Source organism: Pyxicephalus adspersus, chromosome 4 (genome assembly GCF_032062135.1).
Source record: "Pyxicephalus adspersus chromosome 4, UCB_Pads_2.0, whole genome shotgun sequence".
Taxonomy (NCBI): Eukaryota; Metazoa; Chordata; class Amphibia; order Anura; family Pyxicephalidae; genus Pyxicephalus; species Pyxicephalus adspersus.
The window spans coordinates 32,163,006-32,185,100 of record NC_092861.1 but is presented as its reverse complement, the minus strand read 5'-3'; the positions used below and the strand labels follow the sequence as shown (position 1 = coordinate 32,185,100).

Sequence of the window (22,095 nt, the reverse complement as noted above, 5' to 3'; positions counted from 1 at the left end):
TGAAGTTTTCACATTTTATACAACATTGTGTATTCACTGGACCCTGAGTGAAGTGGGCTTTTAAAGCACCTGCTTTATCTACAATCCTTCTCTTCTTCCTCCTAAAGACGGTCTTTGGCCATTTTGTATGGCTGTGCTGGGATAACAACTGGTGCATGGAAGCTCATTTATCTCTGTCACCTAAGTTGGCGCTGCACATGTACATCATTGGCACCAGAAAACTGGGTCAGTCAGGCAGGTTAGACACATTGGGTCTGATTTAATAACCCCCTAGCGGTAATCCTGATGACTCGGGGTGGATTTTACTCACACTCTGGGTTGTTTTTAACTAAAAAAACCCCCCCACATACCTTGTTCTATTGCTGTCCCCCGGTATCCTTGTCCCCACAGGTCCTGGGCACACATTCTTTCTCCTCAATCTCCAGCCGCGAAGTGCTGAGACCAGATCTACTGGGTTTCCCGGTGACATTGGTACATGCTTTGGTGAGGGCGGGAGGATTGGCGGGAAATTCAAATAATTTTGGATTGGATTCAATAGAAAATATCTGTATTGAGTCCAATACAAAGAAATATTCATATAATATATATATAATTATTTATTAGTGAGTTATGCCTGAGAATTACAGTCTACAATGAAAAATACATTTCCATGCAAACATTGTACCGCTTTTTGCATAGAAATATTGAGGGAATGAGACCACTAGGGAGGTTAAAGCTCTCAAGGACTGGAGAAGTCCTTTATCTGTGAACCTGGGTGATCCAAAAATCCTGGAATGGATTTCTTAACATCATTTGCTATTTGTAAGCAAATGTTTTCAATCCTGGACTAGATCCATTCCAGGTTTGCTGGATCACCCAGGTTACCTGATGAAAGAGTTTTCTCTGCAGTCTTGGAGAGCTTTAATAAATCAGGCTCATTGTTGCAGAGGAAACATCACCTGTCCTTTTTGCAATATTGACTTGTCTAATCATGGAAACCTTAGCTCCACTTTAATTATGGGTTAAAAGGTGATTGAAAGGTGAACTTGGAAGTCGCTGCTCACATTTGATAATACTCAGGGTTTGTCTGGTCTACTTCAATCTAATCAATGAGGGAATTTATTAGATCATCCTTCAAACATTGCCTGCCAATAGACTTGGTTTTCTTAAAAAATGTGGCATACAAATTGTAATGGTATAATCATTCTCATATTCTAATAAAAAAGTTTGTAGGGGGAAAAAAGTACATCCCTACATTAAGCACAACTTTAAATCCTTGAAATTAGAATGAGGCATTCTAAAGTATGTTTTAGTGGTTAGGACCATGTCAAGGAGTTTGCAGGTGCAACCTGTTATTGTAAACTTTGCAAAGCTAGGGCCTGGTGTGATTTTTTTTTTTTGACCTTGACATAAAAAGCACACATTGAATGAAAACATTTGAATAAATGAAGTGAATAACATTGTTTAAAGCCGGGGGAGAAAAAAAAACTCCAACACAGTGGGCATGAAAAATCTTTCCACTGTATCCCTGTATGTTCTCCTCTAAACACTCCTCACAGATTCCCGCCCAAAAAAGTGCATTTAGAAAACCTTCCATGGCTTTCTAACAGACACAGTATGCAGGTTCAACGTGATTGCTTAATTTTGCAGGTAAGAATGGCCATTCAGTGCACAGAGCTCTCTAGCCGGTGTTACCAACAGATGAGCATGAACCCCACAGTGACCATTCTACAGTGTATATGCGTTTATCTTATTAGTGAGTAGTCTGCAGTCTTTGTGATTCACTTAAGGAGCTTAGGACATACCTTTGCAGTGATAAATGTTCAAATTGTGCCTCCACTATCTCTCCAGGGGCTTGTCATAAGCATGTATTACCTCTTAGTACCCAGGGCTGAGTTTAGGTATGTTAAAACAAATACCTCCATAAGTTAAGTGGAATGGCACAGGGAATAAGTATTGAAGAAAAAGGGGTGCAAGAAGACATGGAAGCCAAGGAACCCTACAGAAATCTTTCAGTATTTAGAAAGTAATCCTACACCCGTATCATTGCAAATATTATCAGCTGGTTTAGGCCTATAAAAAAGTTTCTCATTACGAAGGTATCACAGAGGAAGCATCTCATAGGTAAAGGAAAAGAGCTCACTCACCTCGGTCCTTCACAAACTTATTATTGCAAAACATACTGATGACATTGGTTACAGATGTACTTCTAGAATTCTGAATGTTCCTGTGAGCACCATCGGGGCCATAATAACCATTAACGTGTTTTGTGCTTATTTTCCCTGCTGTATGTGCTTAAGCCTTACCTTGTACAGTGCCTATTCTTTTGTTTATGTCTCCTGCTTGTGTGCATTCCCCCAACTTGCAGTACCCAGCGCATGTGTGCCATGTTCACATTTACACATTATTTTATTCTCACATCAAATATTAATCTCATCTCTACACTGTCAACACAAATCCTTTGCAACTAGGGTTACGTACACAGGTGAGATGATTCTCATCTTGGACAAGAATCTTACGTGTGTACAGCAGCTGTTCAACGTTTTAGCAGGCTCTTTCCCTAGACACTGAATTTAACCTTTATTCTCTGTGTGACTTCTTGGCTCAAATTCTACTGCTTTGTAAATACTCCTATAGTGCAGGTATTTCACATTGTCATACCCCCTGCACATACTGGCTCTATTGATTCTCTCTTTCACATATTGCCCCTTGTCATACCTCCAGATTCCTCCACTGCCTATATTGTCCTTAGTAATACTTGTTATTTTTTTGTGCACATACAGCCCACTTTCTTTTTCCGATTTCCTAACCTGTATTACGCTCTGCACTTTTCTCCCACTCATTATTTTCCCTTCTAATATCCTTTGCAATGCTAACATGCTTTTCCTTCATATAATTCCAGCTGCCATACACTGTGCACACACCTTCCGCATACCTGTTATACCCTCCGCATATACTACCTGCTAAGATATGTAAGTTATATTCCCAACCTTCCTTTTTGAATTTGCACACCCTTGCTAATATATATCTGCTGTATATTGCATGTTACATGTATCAGGATAAGGGACAGAGATGAGTGTGTTTTACTTTTTGGCTTGCTCCAGCCTAGCCTGGGATCCCAGTGCTCCTTGGATGTCTGCAGTGTGAGAATCTGAATATTGGTAGCACTGTGAAGCAGTCACTTGTTTATGAACTTCTCTTCTCAGCTTCTCAAAACACTGACTGCATAACAGTATTAAAAGCTTGGGATATTCATGTAAGGGGAATTGTTTTGCTTATGCCATTCTTTTTACATTGACAACTAAGCATATTCCAAAGACCTTAATATTATATTCTTTAAGATTATAATGCTATATAAGATCCACAAGTCTTGTTTGTATATTTTAGTATATTAATCCTAAGTAAGTTTCAACATAAGCCTTGCAGGTTCAGGTTGTCAGTAACTTGTATAGGAATAGGCTGAACTTATCTTATGAGAGTTTTAGGGAACCTTATGTAAGTTATACTTCCCATTATTTGCACAAATTGCAGTGTTTGAATCTGCGGTCTAGAAAATTGTACACATTTTAATATACTATATATAGTATACTATTATATATAAACTATTGTACACATTTTAATATACAATATAAGCTCTGTTCTTCAGGCAAAGATCCCCTCCAAAGGAAAACCTGTTTGAAAGAAAGAGAGTATGTGTTCCTCTGCCCTGCAGAGCACAATGTAATACCAAAGGCATAACAACCTATCAAGAGTCCTGGTAATTTTCTCTCTGGACAAGGCGTGCTTTTGTGGGCTTCAGCTTAAAGTAGCAGTCTTCCTCCCTGAATTTTTTATTTCAGAGTGGTGGGAGGAAGCTGTAGGTGGATGGCACTCCATGTAATGTGATCCAACTTTTCAATAACCACCCAAAAACAGCCGGGTAGTTAGTGAAAAGTGCTGGGTGGTGCACCCAGCTTAAAGGTGCTGGGGAGAACACTGAAGTAGTGCCGTAATATATAATGTTACAGAAGATGGGAGCAGAAAAATGGTGGAATACTGACTACTATTATATATTTTGAATTATTTCAGCTCCAGAAAACATAGACTAAAAGGATCACACTCCAATCATCTGCCAGTGCCAAAAAAAGTTTTATTGGAGCAAGCAAAAGAATGGCACATGCTGGCATGTTTTGAGATGCAACATCCCCCCCCCCCCCCCGCCCTTAAATTGGGCTTTTAATTATTATTCTCTGGGGCACATAGTAATACTTCTATTCACTTGTCATTGTTATTATCTGCCAGTCATTTGTATTACATGCATATTATGGGAATTTACCTGGCAAAACATGTACAGTAAAGTAACATTGGATAATTTACTTTTAGGAAATGCTCATTATTTGGGTTTGTTCACAATCCCCTGTAAGCATGCCAGCTCTTTGCCTTTTTGTATATTTTCTCTCTAAGCCCATACCCACTTTTGACCAGAGGGTGTGAGATGTTTTACCATAACTTATGACTGGGAACATTGGTTTGGGGAAGGACATGACTAGGGATGTGCGAGTTTTTAAAACTCAATCTTGTGGCAAATTTGTCCGTTCTCGCTTACCAAAATGGAAAGCACAAATGGCCAGTGTAAGTTCGCTGATTGAGCTCAAATTTAAAAGAAAAAAGATTGTGGGCTGCATTCATTGATCAGCTGAGTGTGCGATCCCCGGCACTAGTGGTTAAATAGGTTACAATTTTCCCCATTCAAAACCTCTAGTGCTCTCTGGCTAAGGAAAGCTTTCCTCAACCTGTCAGGGAGCACTAGAGGTTTTGAATGGGGATACTTGTCCAGGGATCGCAAACAGGATTCCCAGAGCTGCAAGAATGATTGCAGCTCTGAGAATCCACTGTGATCCCGGAGCACTAGAGTTTTATTAACCTCTAGTGCCTGGAGATCTTCTCAATGAATGCAGCCATGGCCACATGTCACTTGCTGTCCCTCAGAGGAGCTCACAATCTAATGTCACTACCATAGTTATATGGTGTATTACTGCAGTATAAGGTCAATTTTTGGGGAGAAACCAATTAACCTAACTGCATGTTTTTTTTTTCCTCCTATATTTTCTGTTATGAAGTGGCAAGAATTTATCCCAGACAAGCTGTGTAAAGCAATAATGCATACCCATTCTCAGAAAAAAAGGCCAATAGTTATTAATATAATTATCATGACACAGGATATAGCACCAACATATTACGCAGTGCTGTACATTAAATAGGTTGTTGAAAAAAGGCTGCCAGAGAAAAGGGAAAAAATGCCAATTGTCAATAATACACAGTGCTATACCATATATGTCATTCAGTAATTGTGTACATCAGCTTTGGTAATATTGCCCAATATTTGGTCACTGATAATAACTATTAGAAACATTACTAGTGCTTAATCGCCATCTTGTGGATGGAAAGTGGTACTACAATTATGCTAATCCTTGCTTGTATTCCAATGTCTTGAAGGAGGACCACATAAAACAAAATATCTAGCTAAGACTTTTCCACTAATGTATTATTATTGTTAACTTTTATTTATAAAGTGCCAACATATTAAGATGCTCTGTACAATAAATATAGACTGCAGATGACAAATCTGCATACCTGATACATATTATCAAAGACACAGGGACAAGGACTCCACCCAATAGAGCTTACACAAATAAAATATAGTTTGTTTTTGTTTTTCTTTCACATTATGTATTAAAGAAAAAAAAAAGATGGAGTCCCAAAGGAAAGTAGTTGGGGATGTCAATCACAAATGTCGAAGAGTCTCAGAATAACATAGGATCCCTAAGAAATACAAATCCAGATCAGCGACTCTGAGTAACCTGGTATCCAGTAGAAGAATGGGGGGGGGGGTTATAGGAGAGGTGAAGGTGACTGGGAAAAGGCCAGGAAAAACCCAGACAGGCTACCCCATCAATAGGATTTGGTCAAAAGACAATGTAATGTAATGAATAATGTAACTAGACATCTGGTCTAGTTGCAGAGCCGTTCTCTTTTAAAATCTAGGTTATTTATACATTAGGTATCTTGCCTCAACCAACCAAATACTATTAATAATTATATTTATACATTATACAAATATGATTCAGTCCATCACTAGGTATAACACAGCAGGGATTGGTTGTTTTTCCAAATCCTCCCTGTAAATTTAGTATTATTACCTGTTAATCTTGCAGAGATGGTAGGAGCCAACTCCTTTTTTAAAGGCACCTTGCAAGACACTTAAACAGAAAAAAAGTAGAAGTGAAGTAGAGCTTTAAATATCAGGGCAGTTTAAACTTCCTTTATTTTCTTACTTGTTCCTGTTATATAGAATATTGTGAAATGTATTTTTACTCTGTGTCCTTAACCTAGCTATACTGATGAAAAAGTTGTGGTTCAGACATGTAGACCGCTACATCCCGTCCTGATAAGATTTGATACTTGTCACTGTTGCTTTTGCTTCTGTAACTTCTGTACTTAAAATGTGTTAACATTAGGAAATGATCTAAAAATATCTAAATGAGCTGCTGAAACAAGTTGCCCATGTATTTCCTGAAGGTCTCAGAACATGACATATTTGAAAAATGGAGTAAATATGCACATGGAATTATTAGAAATTGTTAATGACCATGATGTATAACAAAGACCTACCAATATGCTAAAATCTTCAAAACTGCAACACAAGAGTTGCCAAAACCTGAAATTATAATTATCAAATGCAAATAGAAGAATAATTATATATAGCTATTGCCAGACAAGGGTAGGACTGAGACAGAGTAAGTAACCAGCAGAATATTGGAGAGGAAAAGCAACAGCCAGACACAAGGGGTGATTAAAGCCCAACTTTAGCCAAAACATTTTTATTAATTGTGTAGTGTGAGAAAGATTCAGAACCTTTGTAAGGATTTAAATAATCCGTGCCATAGGCATTTTCTTTTAGGATTCAGATTCTGTCTGTTTCCCCATATGTTGTTATGATGTTCCTGTGCTATCTGATACTTTTCATTTGGATAGGACATCTCCAGTATAGGGAAGGAGGCTGCCATGAATTAGGTACAAAGATTCCAGCCTTTTCCCACTCTGATAGAAAACTGTCTGTATCCCATTATAACTAATTTCCCTGCACTTCTTCTACTGTATGACACCTCTAAATCAGGTATTGGAAGTTTTTTTCCAAACTTTTGTTGTGACAGTGGTTTTGAACATAAAATATAAAATAACTACAAATCAAAAAGCCAAACAACTAGTAAAACATTCAACTTTTTCTTCAAACATTTGCTTTGATTTGTTTCTTGCAGAGACTCTGCTTAGTCCAGTAGCTTCCTCCATACTTTCAGGGTGAAGGACACCCATCCTCACTCCAGCCCAATATCAGTGCCCAAGCAGTCCTGGTTCCATTCCCTGTATACCTCTAGACTCCTGTTCAGTTACCGGTCACTCATGCTAGAGACAGCTATACCTACCAGCTGTGCCAGGTGTGTGCAACCACAAGTTAGCACAGAAACCATGGAGGAGGTTGGATGTCCACTTGGAGGATGATTTTCAGGTAATCAGAGGAAAATTTGTAAAAACATACAGGGGTTACTTTTATTACAAGTTGTAATTGGACTTTATGTTCATTTTAAGTGAAAGAATTATCATGAAATAAATTCTTGGGCTGCAAAAACTATTATTACATTTTATATATATATATATATATATATATATATTTTTTTTTTTTTTTTTTTTTTTTTTGTTGCAAAAGGATGCAAAAAAAGATCTGTTCAAACACTTTTGTTATTTACCACCCTCTCCTCAACCACCAGCCATGTGCAGAAAACCAAACCCCTTAGTACATACATCCATATTCTGCAAGCTTTGCATTGCTTCAATCTGTCTGAATGATAAGTGTAATGTCCAGACTGCACCAATCCTTTTTTTTATATTGCCCATTATGTGAGGAGAAGGAATGTTGGTTGAGAACAACCACTGGATGCTCTGCTTCTGCATTCAATGGCCCTCAAGGCCTTGCCTTATTGGTGAAGAACTTTCTAGAAGTCTTTATGACATAGTAGTAGTTGTGTAGATTAGTGTGAAATACACATTTTAAATTTGTTAAAATAATACATGCTGCTCAAGCACTAGCATCTAGCTGTCAAAATCGACGAATAATCCATGTGCAGATCAGCATAGAAAACTAGGATACCCAGCGCATCCGGGCTTCCCCTGCACCTGAGAGAAGAAGGAAGCACCCACACCAAAAACAGGGAGGCGTCAACGAGTCCAACCATTAGCCCATGCTTTCATTTAGAGGCCTGATACCTGCAACAATGGGTTGACGTTCACTGCTTCTCTTTAATGTGTGTATCTGCACAATACTTGTTTGCAATTATATTATCAATACACTGATATACAGATCTCAATGAAAAAGTTAAGTAGGGTCTCATTTTAAAACTTCGTAAGTGTTGGAATCCAATAGTTGATGTTGCAGAGTTTCCCTTTTTGGATAAAATCATCCCGCCCACCCCAACTAAAACTTACTACATCCTCCTTAGTTTTTCATACGTTGTGAAGGAGGACATGTTGCCTAAATCTGTTAGTGTAGTGTTAGGTTAGTGAAAAAGGCATTAAACCTTGGAAGGTTGGGGTACGTTTTTTGACCAGAGATCACCTTTCATTATTATCACCGAAATGTTTGTATCACAGTATCTGCAATACATCTAAGACTTTCAAAAGTTTTCTTCCTCTTCCTCAAACATCGTAAACTGTTATTTCTAGCCAGCTTGAGTTTTTTTTTTTATTTAACAACAAACGAGGATAAAATATACTGTACATAGAAACACTAAATGTTTGCCGGCTTTAGTGGGTTTCCTCTTTTGTGGGGGCTTGTTAAAAAATGGGACTATGCTGCTACTATCATAATTTTTGAAAATCAGCTACAATTTCAGACTAGATCTGTCCTCAATAAAACTGTGCCAAAAATTACAACACATCTCTTGATTTTTACAATACTACAGAGAACATGTAGGACCTTGTCTTTACAATGTAAATGTTTTTTGTGCAACAAAGTCTTGACCTGATCTGCAACTGGTCTGCCAGTATCCTAGATGATAGCCAATAGCTGTGTTGGAACAAGTATACTAACATTTTGGGAAGTGTTCTGCAATTTACAAGCTGGAAGAAAAGTTTTCTGATACGGTCTTGTCAAGAACTAACTAGAGAGACTGTTTATTCTGGACTTGCAAGCTTTGCTACCCATAGAAGATTGACTTCATATAGATTTATGCATATTTATTATTTCTTTCTGGTCGAAAGGCATAGTCATCTACAATATTATTCCTTTTTACTTTTTGCATGATGGGAGTGTTGGTATGCCGTTGCCTTCTAAGAAGTGTTATGTGATGATACTACATAGAGAGTGTACTGCCACAAAAATATGTGTGTTTTATATTGTTTTAGGCATTTGGCCTGTTTTCCTGTTTACTCCTCAATTTGTATACTAGTAGTACAGTCCCTGGTTAAACATTCCCAACATCTCAACATTTGCAGGTCCCACAGGTAGCTTCCTGTGTCCCAGGTCATAGAGTTTTACCCTGTATTTCCCGCTCACAGCTATGCAGCAATTGGAGGCCAGCAAAAGCAAAAGTCTTGTCTGGGTCAGAACCATACTAAAAGAAAGATACCAAAAAATCCTGAATACACTAACAGGCCTTAAACCAATTACAAACGATACGAAATAATGAAATGCAGTATAAAGCTTATATGTAAGGATATTTTCATTTATTGCTGCTATAATTTAGTGTTAATTAATAAAGTTGTTGTGAGCTTGATTCAAATTTAATGGATGTAATTTTTAAAATGTGCTAATATTAACATAACATACTTCAGAAATAGGAACATTGGTATAATCAGCACTCTTTTGCATTGTATTTGGGAATTCTCTTTACTTAGGTAGCAACATTCAAATATAGAACAGGGATACTTATATTATATTATATATTGTAATTCAATATTTTTTACTCTCTATCTGTCTATCCATAGGCTGAATTAAACTTGCTAAATGTTTTTTGTACAAAGTACTCTATAGTATGATATCTTATTTTTATATCTCTGAACAACATACATGTAGTTTGACATCAGTATTGCTTGGAGATTACCTGTCGTCTAATGCCTACAGCTCCCATTAGATTCAATCAGAATGAATTTGTGAGATTCTGATCTACACTCCCTATGATATTGCTCCTTGCCTCATGACCCATCACCTGCAAATAATACATCCATAATACAAGATATATAGGCTGCACACTGCTTGATCCTAAAAGCTTGAAAACAACTTTTTTTGTTTAGTCCATGAGGACACTACACCACTCCATCATCTGATGCCTTTCACCTCCTACAGGTGCTTCATTTTGGAGCTCCATGAAGTATGAAATAAAATAAATGACCACAATGAAATGCTTTTTAACACTAATATTATTGTTAATATGTGTTTTTTTTAATTTGATTTTTTTATTTAGCAAACAAACCCAAAAAATCTAATGCAAAGAATCTTGAAAAATTAAGGATAAACCAGTACTACACCTATGGCCTTTTTTATATTATGTATTTGTATTGCATGAATATGCATAAAATGTCATAAATTTTGTGGTATTTCAATAAAACATTTGTAATTCCATAACAGTTCTAGGATACTGTATCTAGGTCTTTATGTTCAGTCTTTAATAGTTACACATTGATAAACAAAACCTATGATGATATTATAGTGGAGGAGAATCATTTAGAAGACTGGTCTGGATACAGCAAGATTCCTGAGAAAGAAGAGTCATTGAGATTGTCTCCATAGATGCCTCCAAATTCATCCCCATAGACTTGCAGCCAAACCTCATCTCCAACATCCAGGTTCAACAAGATGGAGCCAGAAGCCTGGTCTACATTGTTGGCCTGGAACTGGTCAAAGGTAAACATGATAGGCTTGTTGTTTTTGTAAAGCCCAACCTTGACGTCTTTCATATAAACTGTCAGGTGATAGGTGAACAAGTAAAGGCCCCTAATATTGCAGCGGAACTTGCCTGTGCTCTCATCATAATGTCGCTGATCGTTATAAAAGGCTTTGGTGAAGCGGATAGGAACATTTGGGATGGAAACTCTGCCAGTCAGTCCCATACTAAAAGCTGAGCGAAGTAGGAATGGGCTCTCCCCCATCTCACCCCGAGCTCCTGGAAATCCTCTTGGGCCTTCAGGTCCTTGCGGTCCTTGATTACCAACTTCTCCTTTTTGCCCAGGAACACCTTAAAATATTGATGACAATATTATAATTTTATATGTCAGAAAGCGTTAATATTTGTTTCTTTTGCTGTAAAGGAAAGCTATATTGGTACTGGTTCAACTGTACGTTTGTTGGTATAGTTACAGATCTTTGGGTACATTTACAAACGTTTGACAATTCTCCTACCCCAACCTTTACCCCCCACTTCCTTCCTCTGTGCTGTGAATCATGTCTTCCACATTTTAACCATTGCCATGTTGGAGAATGAGGTGGAACATGCTAGCCAGTATTGGATCCATTTGGCTACCTTTTATGCTTCTCTGTCCCTATCTCATCCCTTTATCTCTTACCTAATTGCAACTGTGCATGCTTCCTCCTGTTCTCACTCAATACATACCCCACATTCAATACTGTGTATGTATGCCTTCACCCACCCCTGTCATTAACACTGCGCCTTTAACCCTACTGTCACCAATGCAACAGTGGCTGCTTCACCCAACTTCCCTGCAAACCTATTTCTTCTCCACTAATGTACAAGGCTCCTTCCACAATGCCTCTTCTAATTCTATAGCTGCACGCCCCTCTTCACCACTGTGCCTATATCTCCTCTTACCAAACCTGTGCACACTGTCCCCTTGTTTTCATTACCCCACACATGTAGGGCCACCCCGTAGTCACCAAATATCCCTTAACCTTACCTAAAACCAAAACATCATTTATTTTTCTCCTAGTAAAGCAGCACACATGCAACAGATATTTCAAATCAATCCTCGCAAGAAGCCTGCAGAGGCCTGCATTAAACATACCCTGGTACTGCAGATCAGCATGTTTTGCTTTGTTTACACTGCATACTGCATGTGGGGGTAGTCCAGCTGTAGAAAGGAAGTCCTAGGCAGTGTAAGTCATTTTATTTGGGGCAGTTATTATGGCCAATGAGGGCCAAAGAAAAAAGGCCCTGCTAAAATTGCAACCGCTGCTCCCCCTGTACCTACACCACTGCTTGTTCAAAATCCAGCTTCAGGTTGTCTATGAGCACGACTGCCAGGATGACTTTTTTAAGTTCTAAGAGGATCCTTTAAAGTGAATCTGCACCCAGAAAAACACATTTTTATTACACAGTATTTATATAGTGCTGACATATTACACAGCGCTGTACAAAGTCCATAGTCATGTCACTAGCTGTTCCTCAAAGGAGCTCACAATCTAATGTCCCTACCATAGTCATATGTCATTACCACAGTCTAAGATCATTTTTTGGAGGGAAGCCAATCAACCTAACTGCATAGTTTTGGAATGTGGGAGGAGACTGGAGTACCCAGAGGAAGCCTGTGCAAACACACGAGAGAACCTGCAAACTCCATGCAGATAGTGTCCTGGCTGAGATTTGAACCTGAAACCTAGCCCTGCAAAGGCCAGAGTGCTAACCACTGAGCCACCGTGCTGCCCAGTGGCACAATAAAGTATTACATCTTTTAGATATCCTTAAATTTATTATTTTAGGGCACTGTAGTAAAATGAATCTTCAAAATTCACAATAAAGTGTATGTCAGGTGTTTCTAAGCTGTTAGAACTGTCTTTACAGTTTTTTTGCAACCTTTTAAAGCTTAATTATAATGATTTACTTTACTTTACTTTTACTTGAATTTTCTTTTAATTTACTTTTAATTTTATTTTATTTTGAGGTCAGTAAGTGCTTGTCTATTTACTATGTCTAATATGTATTTTACTAAAGGCACTAGAGGTAGATAGTAAACACAGTATATACTTATATAACCCCCCCGGCCATAATGAAGCCATATTAAATATATACTAATACATCAAACCACTCTACATTTTCTTTATGCAAACTTTGGTTATATTAGGGGTAGTTAGCATACAGAGCATACTAATATTACCTGTAGTTAGATTTAGCTTGCCAGTAAATTAGGGTTTAAGAAAAAGGGTGGTTGGGAAACTGCAATGAATCCCACAGCACATAATATAATAGGAACATTTTATTCGTCTGTGATTACCATTCCTTTAACCACTTTTTTGGTTGCTGTTGAACTACAATCATTTATTAAAAATGCCTATAAGCACATGGTATACCTAATTTGATGTGCAAAACTTTTCTAATACACACATTTACCAACAAATTTATTCACTAAATCTCTCACTAACCTGGTTCTCCTGTGTCTCCTTTTTCTCCATTCTTCCCATCTTTACCATCCCGTCCTGGTAGTCCATTGTGTCCCGGGTACCCAGGTGCTCCACCCATCCAGTTGGCACAGGGATTCCGCTGTGGTTGTGTCGGGTCATCCTCAGCTGAAGAGTAAAGCGGTGCCAACAGAAGAAGAACACACACAGAATGTGGAAGCAACATTGTCCTGCATATCAAGAAAATTATAATTATATAAATCACAAAAGCATATTAGAATAATTGTAGATAAATTCTGGTGAGCAATGGCTCTAGATGCCATGGATATTTTCAACCTAAAATATTAATTTTGGATGTGGTGAACCTTTTAGATAAAGATCATTAAAGATTATATGCTTAAAGGAAACCTGTATAGAGAACGCTTTTGCTGATCTTCTAGAAATACACATTGGGCCTGACTTATTAAAGCTCTCCACAGCTGGAGAGGATACACTTTCATCAGTGAACCTGGGTGATCCAGCATACCTGGAATGGAATGGATTCCGAGATTGAACAAATAGCAAATGATATTAAAGAAATCCATTCCAGGTTTGCTGGATCACCCAGCTTCACTGATGAAAGTGTATTTTCTCCAGCCTTGGAGAGCTTTCATAAATCAGGCCCACTGCCTGGCCATTTATGGTTTTAGTTTTTCCAAAACTGCAAAAGCAGATCGAGTAAGTTCAGAACCCCTGCATACTAGTGTCACATCCGTCTTTTGGAAAGCATTGTGCTCAGATTCAATGTGAAAACCAGGTACCTGGAATTATCAGAAAGACAGCCATGGCAATCCACACATTTCTGTAAGATGTTTAGAGAGACCCATTAATAACAGAAAATACTGTCAATGCAGATTACTTAATGCTTTCCCAACCACTCCCAGGGCCTTTGTATATATAGATATCATTAAGCATCATTTTGCCATTTTAAATTTGTATATTTAAATCAACATTTTCACTTTATGATTGTTCAATAAATACTAAATGGTTTAAACCTGTGAAATAGTTTTTCTACTCTTTCTGTTGCAAAATGCAAAAAGTAAGGAAAATCCTCTTTAACACAGATTTTACATCTCTCCATATTTGAAGAATTACCCTTGTTTGTATTCCATTAACAATTTAGGTCCTGTGTAAATGATCACCAGGGCAGGCAAAGAGGGCGAATCTGCCTTGCAGGGACACAGACAGCAAACTAAAACCTGAGATAGGCTCTTAGCATTCCTTAGTTAAAATGAAATAAAAAACATTGATTAAAAATAATTTACTGTGCCATAGGGTATCAATAGATTTCAATCACATTCAAATGATTTTGTTAAACATAATTCTGGAAATTATTTTGGCTTTATTTTTTATATTTGTAAATACATTTTTTAAAAATATTGTGCAAATCTACCCAGTATCAACTCATTGATATCACATTTATTTTTTGATTTATCTTTTTTGTCACCTTTGTTTATTATATTTTGATTTTGAAAATGAACCCCTTTAGTAAATACCCATGAATGCACAAAATACATTTCTATCTTAAATTACTGTCTTACTGTTCTTAGAAAACATCAAATACATTACAGATTTAGAGATAAGAAAAAGCCTTACCCCAGGAATATTGGAGCTGAGTGTTCTGTGCAGTGCAATGGACTTCTAACCGCGTTCCATTCTGTTCGGAGCATGTGTTACTGTCAGTTAAATTTAATTCTCTGCATTACAGTGGAGGGAGATTATGTAAAGGTCAGCATCTAGATCAGGAATTCCTTGTATCTGGTGGGAGCAGTCTAAGGAACACCAGTAGTCTTAAACTCCTTGAGAATAAATTACAATGTTTTAAATAAATGCAAAAACATAATTGATTAGTCACTTTTAATAATTGTCTTATGGGGTAATAAGTATTAGGACAGGACAAACAATAAATATGTATATGTATATATATCTATAATGAAAACATTTGAATTTACAAATAAATATACACTAATTACTACTAATGGAAACTGGTGACTCCTATTTCAAAATAAAATTTCAAAACACATTAAAATATTTTCTTTTGATATCAAATAATTTGATCTACATTGTGGACAATGGAACACATTTCTAAAAGATGGGGCTTCTTAAAAAGGTTTTGTTTTGAGGTCTCTTAAAAACCATACATGTGCCTTATATCTCCAACAGGATTTAAGCAAATTGGAAAGTTTGTATTAGGTATAATGTGTAAAAACTTAAAAATAGGACTACAAAGTTCCATAGGGGATGCACATGCCAACATTTTGCTTAAAAATAAAAAAAAAATATTTGTAATTAAACACAAAGGCCCTGCGCCAATGGGCAGTTTGTTAATGTTGATTGTGTTTTGGTCCTTATTCATTTAAAAAACTCCACAGCAGCACCGATCAAATACCGGTCAGAAAGAGGTCAACTCCAGGTCGAAGATAGCTGTCAATGTATTCTAAATGATCTGCATTTTAAATCAGTTTGAAACTAATGGTGTTGGCATACACCACAGGCTTTGCTAATGAATTCCTAATTCAAAGAATTCTGATCTGATCTCCAAAGCATTTAAAGAAAATGCGCACTTGCTTTACTGAACTCCTAAAACTCTAGGCCTGATTTATTAAAGCTCTCCAATGCTAGAGAGGATACACTTTCATCTGTGAAGCTGGGAGATCCAGCAAACTTGGAATGGATCTGGTCCAGTTTTTAGGTTATTAGGCTAGATGAAAGAAAAATGTCAAACCTGTTGTATGTTTAGTTTAAGTGGTTTTAGTTATATTTACTAATAAGCATAATTATGGTAATTGCTATGATTATATACTAGTTTTTGGTATTAGCTTTGTTCTAGCAAAAGGTTGTTTCTCAATACAGTTAATGTAACAAAACAAAAAAATGTATTATTTCATCAGAATGTATTACAAATATTTCAAAAAACCTTTATAAAATGTTTTGCATCATACCTATTTCAAGGGCTGGGCTTTACTATACGCAGTATTCTTGTTCAATAGGTTCAATTAAGAAAAGTGTCTTGGCCCACAGCAATAGCTGTAAAAAATGTGTGTAACTCCTCGTTATATTTTAATTATTTTATTATTCTTTGTATACAATAACATCTGTCATAACTTTTCTAAACAACATACCATCCCTATTAGAACTCCACTGCATCTGCCAGCCTGTATTCCTCCTATAGGACATTCTGCCAGGCCTATTGCAGATGTTTTTGACTATGAATGGCATAATGGGCACTCTGATGGGTCTGCAGCTAAGCAAGTTACACAAATTACCTTGCACTGTGTGTTCTAGTACACTTTTCTCAGCTTGGCCATCATTACATTTTACTGTTTATGCAGCAGTAGCTCTGTTGTGGGATTGTGTGGAGATGCTGGCTTTCTCTGAAATGTGCATCAATGATCCTCAGATCCTATGACCTTATCACCAATTTGCTGATTGTCCTACCTTAGAGCATTTTTGTTAGGTACTCAACACTGCATACTGACTTGCGGTTTCAGATATGCCCTGATTCAATCACCTAACCATGAAAATGTGGTTCATTTTGAGGCATTTCAGTTTTTAAGTTTGTCCATTTTTGTTGCTATTAATAGGGATCAATGGGCCGACTTTACTCATTAATAGCAAAGCTAAATACATGTTAGAACCACCAAATTTGCAAAGTGAAGGAGTACATTGGCAACACAGAAAAAATACAAAAGTTAAAAAATACCTTGTGGTTTTCCAGAAAATGGCAGGCAAAATGACAGCAGGCAAATAGGATTTTTGTGTGATGGACAGCACCCAGAATGCAGCACAAACATTAGGACATTGAGAAAGGGTGGCGCTACATGTGAACTCAACCCACTAGCAGCAGTCTCTGCCGTCAAAACAGCAGGAAAACACGTTGCTATTTAATGTATGCACCCCTATTTATATTATATAGCTGCATATTTATCTTAACACTATATAAATCCTGTTTATTCATAATAATAATAATAATAATTTCTAGCTGGCATCATGACCTGAATTATATGTGTTAGGAATGCCACCCATAAAATTGTGGTTTTCCAGAAAATGGCAGGCAAAGTGACAGCAGGCAAATAGGATTTTTGCGTGATTGACAGCGTCCAGAAGGCAGCATGAATATTAGGACATAGAGAAAGGGTGGTGCTACATGTGAACTTAACCCAATAGCAACAGTCTATGTCGTCAAAACAGTAGGAAAACCCATTGCTATTTAATATACGCACTACTATTAAATTTACATAGCTGCATAATTTGTTTATGCCATATATATATACGTTATATCCTGTTAACTAATAATAATAATTGCTAGCTGGCATCATGACCAGGATGACATGTGTTAGGAATGCCACCCATAAAGTTGCGGATAAGTAGCGTGGTGACATTAGGCAAAAGGATGGAGGTCCAAGGATGGAGCGTAGGTCAGCGAGAGCAGTAGCAGTGTGTGGCCTCTAGTCAGTAATCGCCAGTGTGTGGCCTCTAGTCAGTAATCGCCAGGGATCAATGCCACCCTGAAGTGTGTAATACAATTTTAGTGAATGGAGTACTGACAGGCGGCAGCAGCAACAGCATCAGGAGGAAGTGGTGAGCCCTGAGACGGAGCATGGACTGCATTTGTAACTGGCATCTAGAACTGGGTGTAGTCCTTCATCAATGCCACCCAGAAGTGTGTAATACAATTTTTGTGAATGGAGTACTTGGCAGGCGGCAGCAGCAACAGCAGGAGGAGGAGGCGGTGGACCCTGAGATGGAGCATAGATGGCATTTGTAACTGGCTTCTAGAGCTGGGTGTAGTGCATCATCAATACCCAAAGTGTGTAATGCAAATATTGGAAATTTGTGATTAAACCTAGAAGGGCCAGACCAAGATGTTTTGTGCGCCATCACTGTTGCGGTTGTCTGTAGTGCCGGAAGCATTAGGAAGGCCTACACTTTTGGATGTGTGCGGCCTGCTGCCACTACTGCTGATGCTGCTGCTGCCGCGGCTACAGGAGGATACAGAGGAGGCAGTGTCCGCCTGAGCTGCCTGTGTGGAATGTGGTGCGCAGAACTCCTCACACAGCCGGTCCCATAGTATTCTGCTCAGGCTGGTCACCTTTTCTTTCTCTTGCGATGGGTTGGGTAGAAACTGTGACATATTGTCTTTGTAGCGGTGATCCAGAAGGGTGGCCAGCCAGTAATCCTCCCAGTTTTTGATGCTGCAAATGCGGGGGCCCCTCCGTAGGCATCACAACATGTAGACACACATCTTCCTCCTCACCCCCTCCTCCTCCAGAAGCTACAGCAGTGGGGCCTGGGGCGTGACAGCACAAATGTGGGTTGGATGGGTCCTGTCCAACAGCCCCAACATCGTCTCCCTCATCATTATCATCATAATCATCTTCCTCCTCCTCCTTCTCTTGAACCTCCTGATGCTGGCCAGTGTCCCCTCTTACTCCTCCTGATGCTGGCTGTGCACTATAGAGTGTAATCTCACCCTCATCCTCCTCCCCCATTTCTTCCCCTCCTCTCCCATCGCCATTTTCCGTCAGGCCACACAGGGTATTATCAAGCAGAAAGATGATTACATTATGAGAATTACATTGTTCCAACCAGACCACTCCTGACTCAGAGTGGACCAGTACCTTGCACAGCATCTCCATCTACAGCCACTGGTCACTGGTGAAATAGCTCAGTTGTGTGGCTGTACTAAGGGCCCTGCTGCCTCCATGCAACACGCTGACAAAGTAATGGCAGATGGCTAGCTTTTGCTCACACAGACCCTGGAGCATGTGCGGGGTGGAGTTCCATTTAGTTACAGTGTCACAAATCAGTCTATGTGGTGGAAGCCTCTGTTGATGGTGGATCTTGCTAAGCGCCGGGGGGGGCACATGTGTTATGCGGCCCATGCGCAGCACGGCCACAAGATTGTCCCTGTTACCGCACACTATGTTGCCTGTTGTGAGCCGGGAGGGCATCAGCCAAGCCTCAACCTCTCTGTGCAAAGCGGACAAGAGTGCTCTTGCGGTGTGACTTTTCTCCCCAAGTACACCAATTTCAGCACTGCCTGGCAAAGCATGTGCAATAGAGCCGTAGTAGCGTGCCCGCTTAACCACAGTGTCCCCTGCTTCTGGCTCCCCCAGTCAGGTGAAGGACAGGTAGCATCCCACTCCGTGCCTGGTTGTCCAGCTGTCCATGATGATGTGGATTTGACTAGACACTGAGAATCCCAATGCCCGAGAGAGATTACCCATTACATGTGCATGTAAACTGGGAACAGCTGTGTGGGAGAAGTAATGCCTGCTTGGTATATTCCACCGACGCTTCGGACAGGCCATCAGGTCACAGAGGGTAGCAGAGTCCACAATGCTGTACGGCAGTAGCTGCAAGGCCAATAGTTTGGCTGGACATGAATTGAGTTAGATAACTCTTTTGTTGGTTGGGCCCATTGCCAGGAGCTAATACTTCCATGCAGCTTGAAGTCTGGCTGTCAACAACCTCCTGAGACGCAGTAGTAATGACGGTTAGAGGTGTAGGAGTCAGTAGAGGTGGAAGAAGAAACGATGACGTGGTTGCACCTCCTTTAAGATAACAAAAGTACTGCTCTCACTTTGGTTTGTTGTTCTTGCGTATGTAGGAAAGCAGGGATGTTGTACCCAAATGTGATCCATCCTGTCCTCTGCGAATCAGCCTGTGGCACAGGATGCAGATTGCTAAGCACCCGTCATCACCTTTCAGCGTAAAAAAAAGACCACACTGGAGAGGTGCTTGCAAGCACTCTGCTGCTCTTTCTCTTTGCCTGCCTCTGCATCTGCTGGGTGCCCTGGGTCTGCTCCAGCTCCATCTGCCCCACTGTCACATCGTCTCTGACTGTTTTCCCGCTTGTGCCCACTTATCTGTGTGTTCTTTGGGACTCACATGAGGCAGATTTGCGGCCCCTTCCATCCCCAGTCTGCTGCTGCCTTTCCTCTACGTCTGTTTTGGAACTGCTTCCAGCCCTTACTTGCAGTGGTGGTTCCCAGGTGACATCACGGTCATCATCATCCTCATTTTCATCTAAGCCAACATCTGCAAGTACAGCCACTGATGCAGAACCCTCGCCCAGCATGTGCTTACCACACTCCCCAAGGGTCTCAAAGTCTGCCTCCTGCTCTGAAATTCTCAATGACAGATCCTCAGGCTGTTCGTCAAACAACAAGGGAGAGTCAACAGGAGGTACAGGCACATTAGCCACGCTAATTCCTGTCTTTGCTCCTGTTATGGCTGTGCTGGTTGCTGCTGCAGAAGAAGAGCCTGCTGTACTTGAGGCCCCTGGGTCCACAATACTCTCCACATGATGTGGCTGTATGATTGTAGTACGCCCTCTCAATAAATCTACCAGAGTACTGGTTCTCCGCACACATCTCGGACCTGTTTGACAACTTGTGCTGCTGCCTCCAACGGTTTGCTGCTGCTGCTGTCCTACAATGGCAGACTCCCGGGGAGTATGCACCCTGCCAGATGCGGCAGGTTGCCCAACGCCATGCCTTCCCCTGAGTCTAATGCTCATCTTTTACTTATTCGGAAAAAAATGCACCTGTACCAAATGGTTTCTTTGGTAAATAGCAAGTGATCAGAATTAAATATCTGTATTATTTTGAGAGAAATACAGACATTTTTCTGGTTTTTTTGATAGATAGCAAGTGTTATCAAAATAAAATATCTGTATTTTTTTAGGAGAAATACAGAAATTTTTTTTGCTCTTTTGATAGATAGCAAGTGGCATCAGAAATAAATATCTCTATTTTTTTCAGAGAAATACAGAATTTTTTCTTGCTTTTTTGATAGATAGCAAAGGCTATCAGAATGAAATATCTGTTTTTTTGGAGAGTAGGACAGAAATGTTTCAAGACGTAGCATCAAAAACTGTATATATACAATCTGTATATTTCAAGATATAAAGAATGCTCCTAACCTGACCCTGTCACAATGTACGTCTCTCCCTGCTTCTTTCTCTGACACAGAACACAAGATGGGGTGACTAACCCCTCCTTCCTTCCCTGTATATATGCCCGTGCTCAGATCTCTCCTGATTGGACTGTTGGGCCTGGCTGTGCATCAAATGATTTGCTCCCAGCTACGCAATTCCCACCGGAAATAGTTGCCGTTCCTGCCCCCTGCATTTTCCCTCGTTTGTTTAGCGAGAACACAGCCTCAAGGTGAATCACAAGGCCGTTCTCTCTTAAATGTTCGGTAAGCGAGGATGGCCCGATTCACCGCAAAATCGAACTTACAAATCCTGCTCGCTCATCCCTAGCTATTAACTTATGACCTTTAAGATTTGACTATTCACTTGCTGTCTCAAATATATATCTCTTGAAAGTTTGCGATATAACAAAATAATCAACATTCTCTTCACCTGTCAGTGGACAAGGCTGGGGATGGCTTTACTGGGAATCCTTACAAGCAGGTAGGGAAGAGTCCCTAGCTCAATGATGGCTTTTTAAATAGTTTGCTGATTAAAGCGGATGTAAATTCAAATTTTTTATTTACATAAAGGGTTTGACAACTCTTTTATATAAAGTAAAAATACTGCAACAAAAAGCTTCCAAAAAAGTGAAAGTTGTACTCCACTGGTGTCCTGTCACTCTGTTTTTCTGAAAGATGTTATTAAGGATGCAGACCAACTGGTGGCTCTGGTAGGGTGCTATCTGTCAATGACTTTCTTCTAGATGTGGTGC

General features: G+C 39.3%; 1 protein-coding gene across 7 annotated transcripts in view; it reads right to left on the bottom strand.

The window, feature by feature from the left end:
- Nucleotides 1–10,540: 10,540 nt before the first annotated feature.
- Nucleotides 10,541–22,095, bottom strand: part of ADIPOQ (adiponectin, C1Q and collagen domain containing) — a 37,700-nt gene continuing 26,145 nt past the window's right edge. For 5 of the 7 annotated variants that reach the window (XM_072407729.1, XM_072407730.1, XM_072407732.1 and 2 more), the window contains 4 exons: nt 14,996–15,198; nt 14,495–14,620; nt 13,385–13,590; nt 10,541–11,246 (listed from right to left, as the gene is read on the bottom strand). In XM_072407729.1, coding sequence (XP_072263830.1) covers nt 10,732–11,246; nt 13,385–13,590; nt 14,495–14,620; nt 14,996–15,069 — 921 coding nt within the window. In that variant the 5' untranslated portion in view covers nt 15,070–15,198 and the 3' untranslated portion in view covers nt 10,541–10,731. The remainder of the gene's footprint in view (nt 11,247–13,384; nt 13,591–14,494; nt 14,621–14,995; nt 15,199–22,095) is intronic. The other 2 variants (XM_072407735.1, XM_072407736.1) reach the window with 2 other exon arrangements.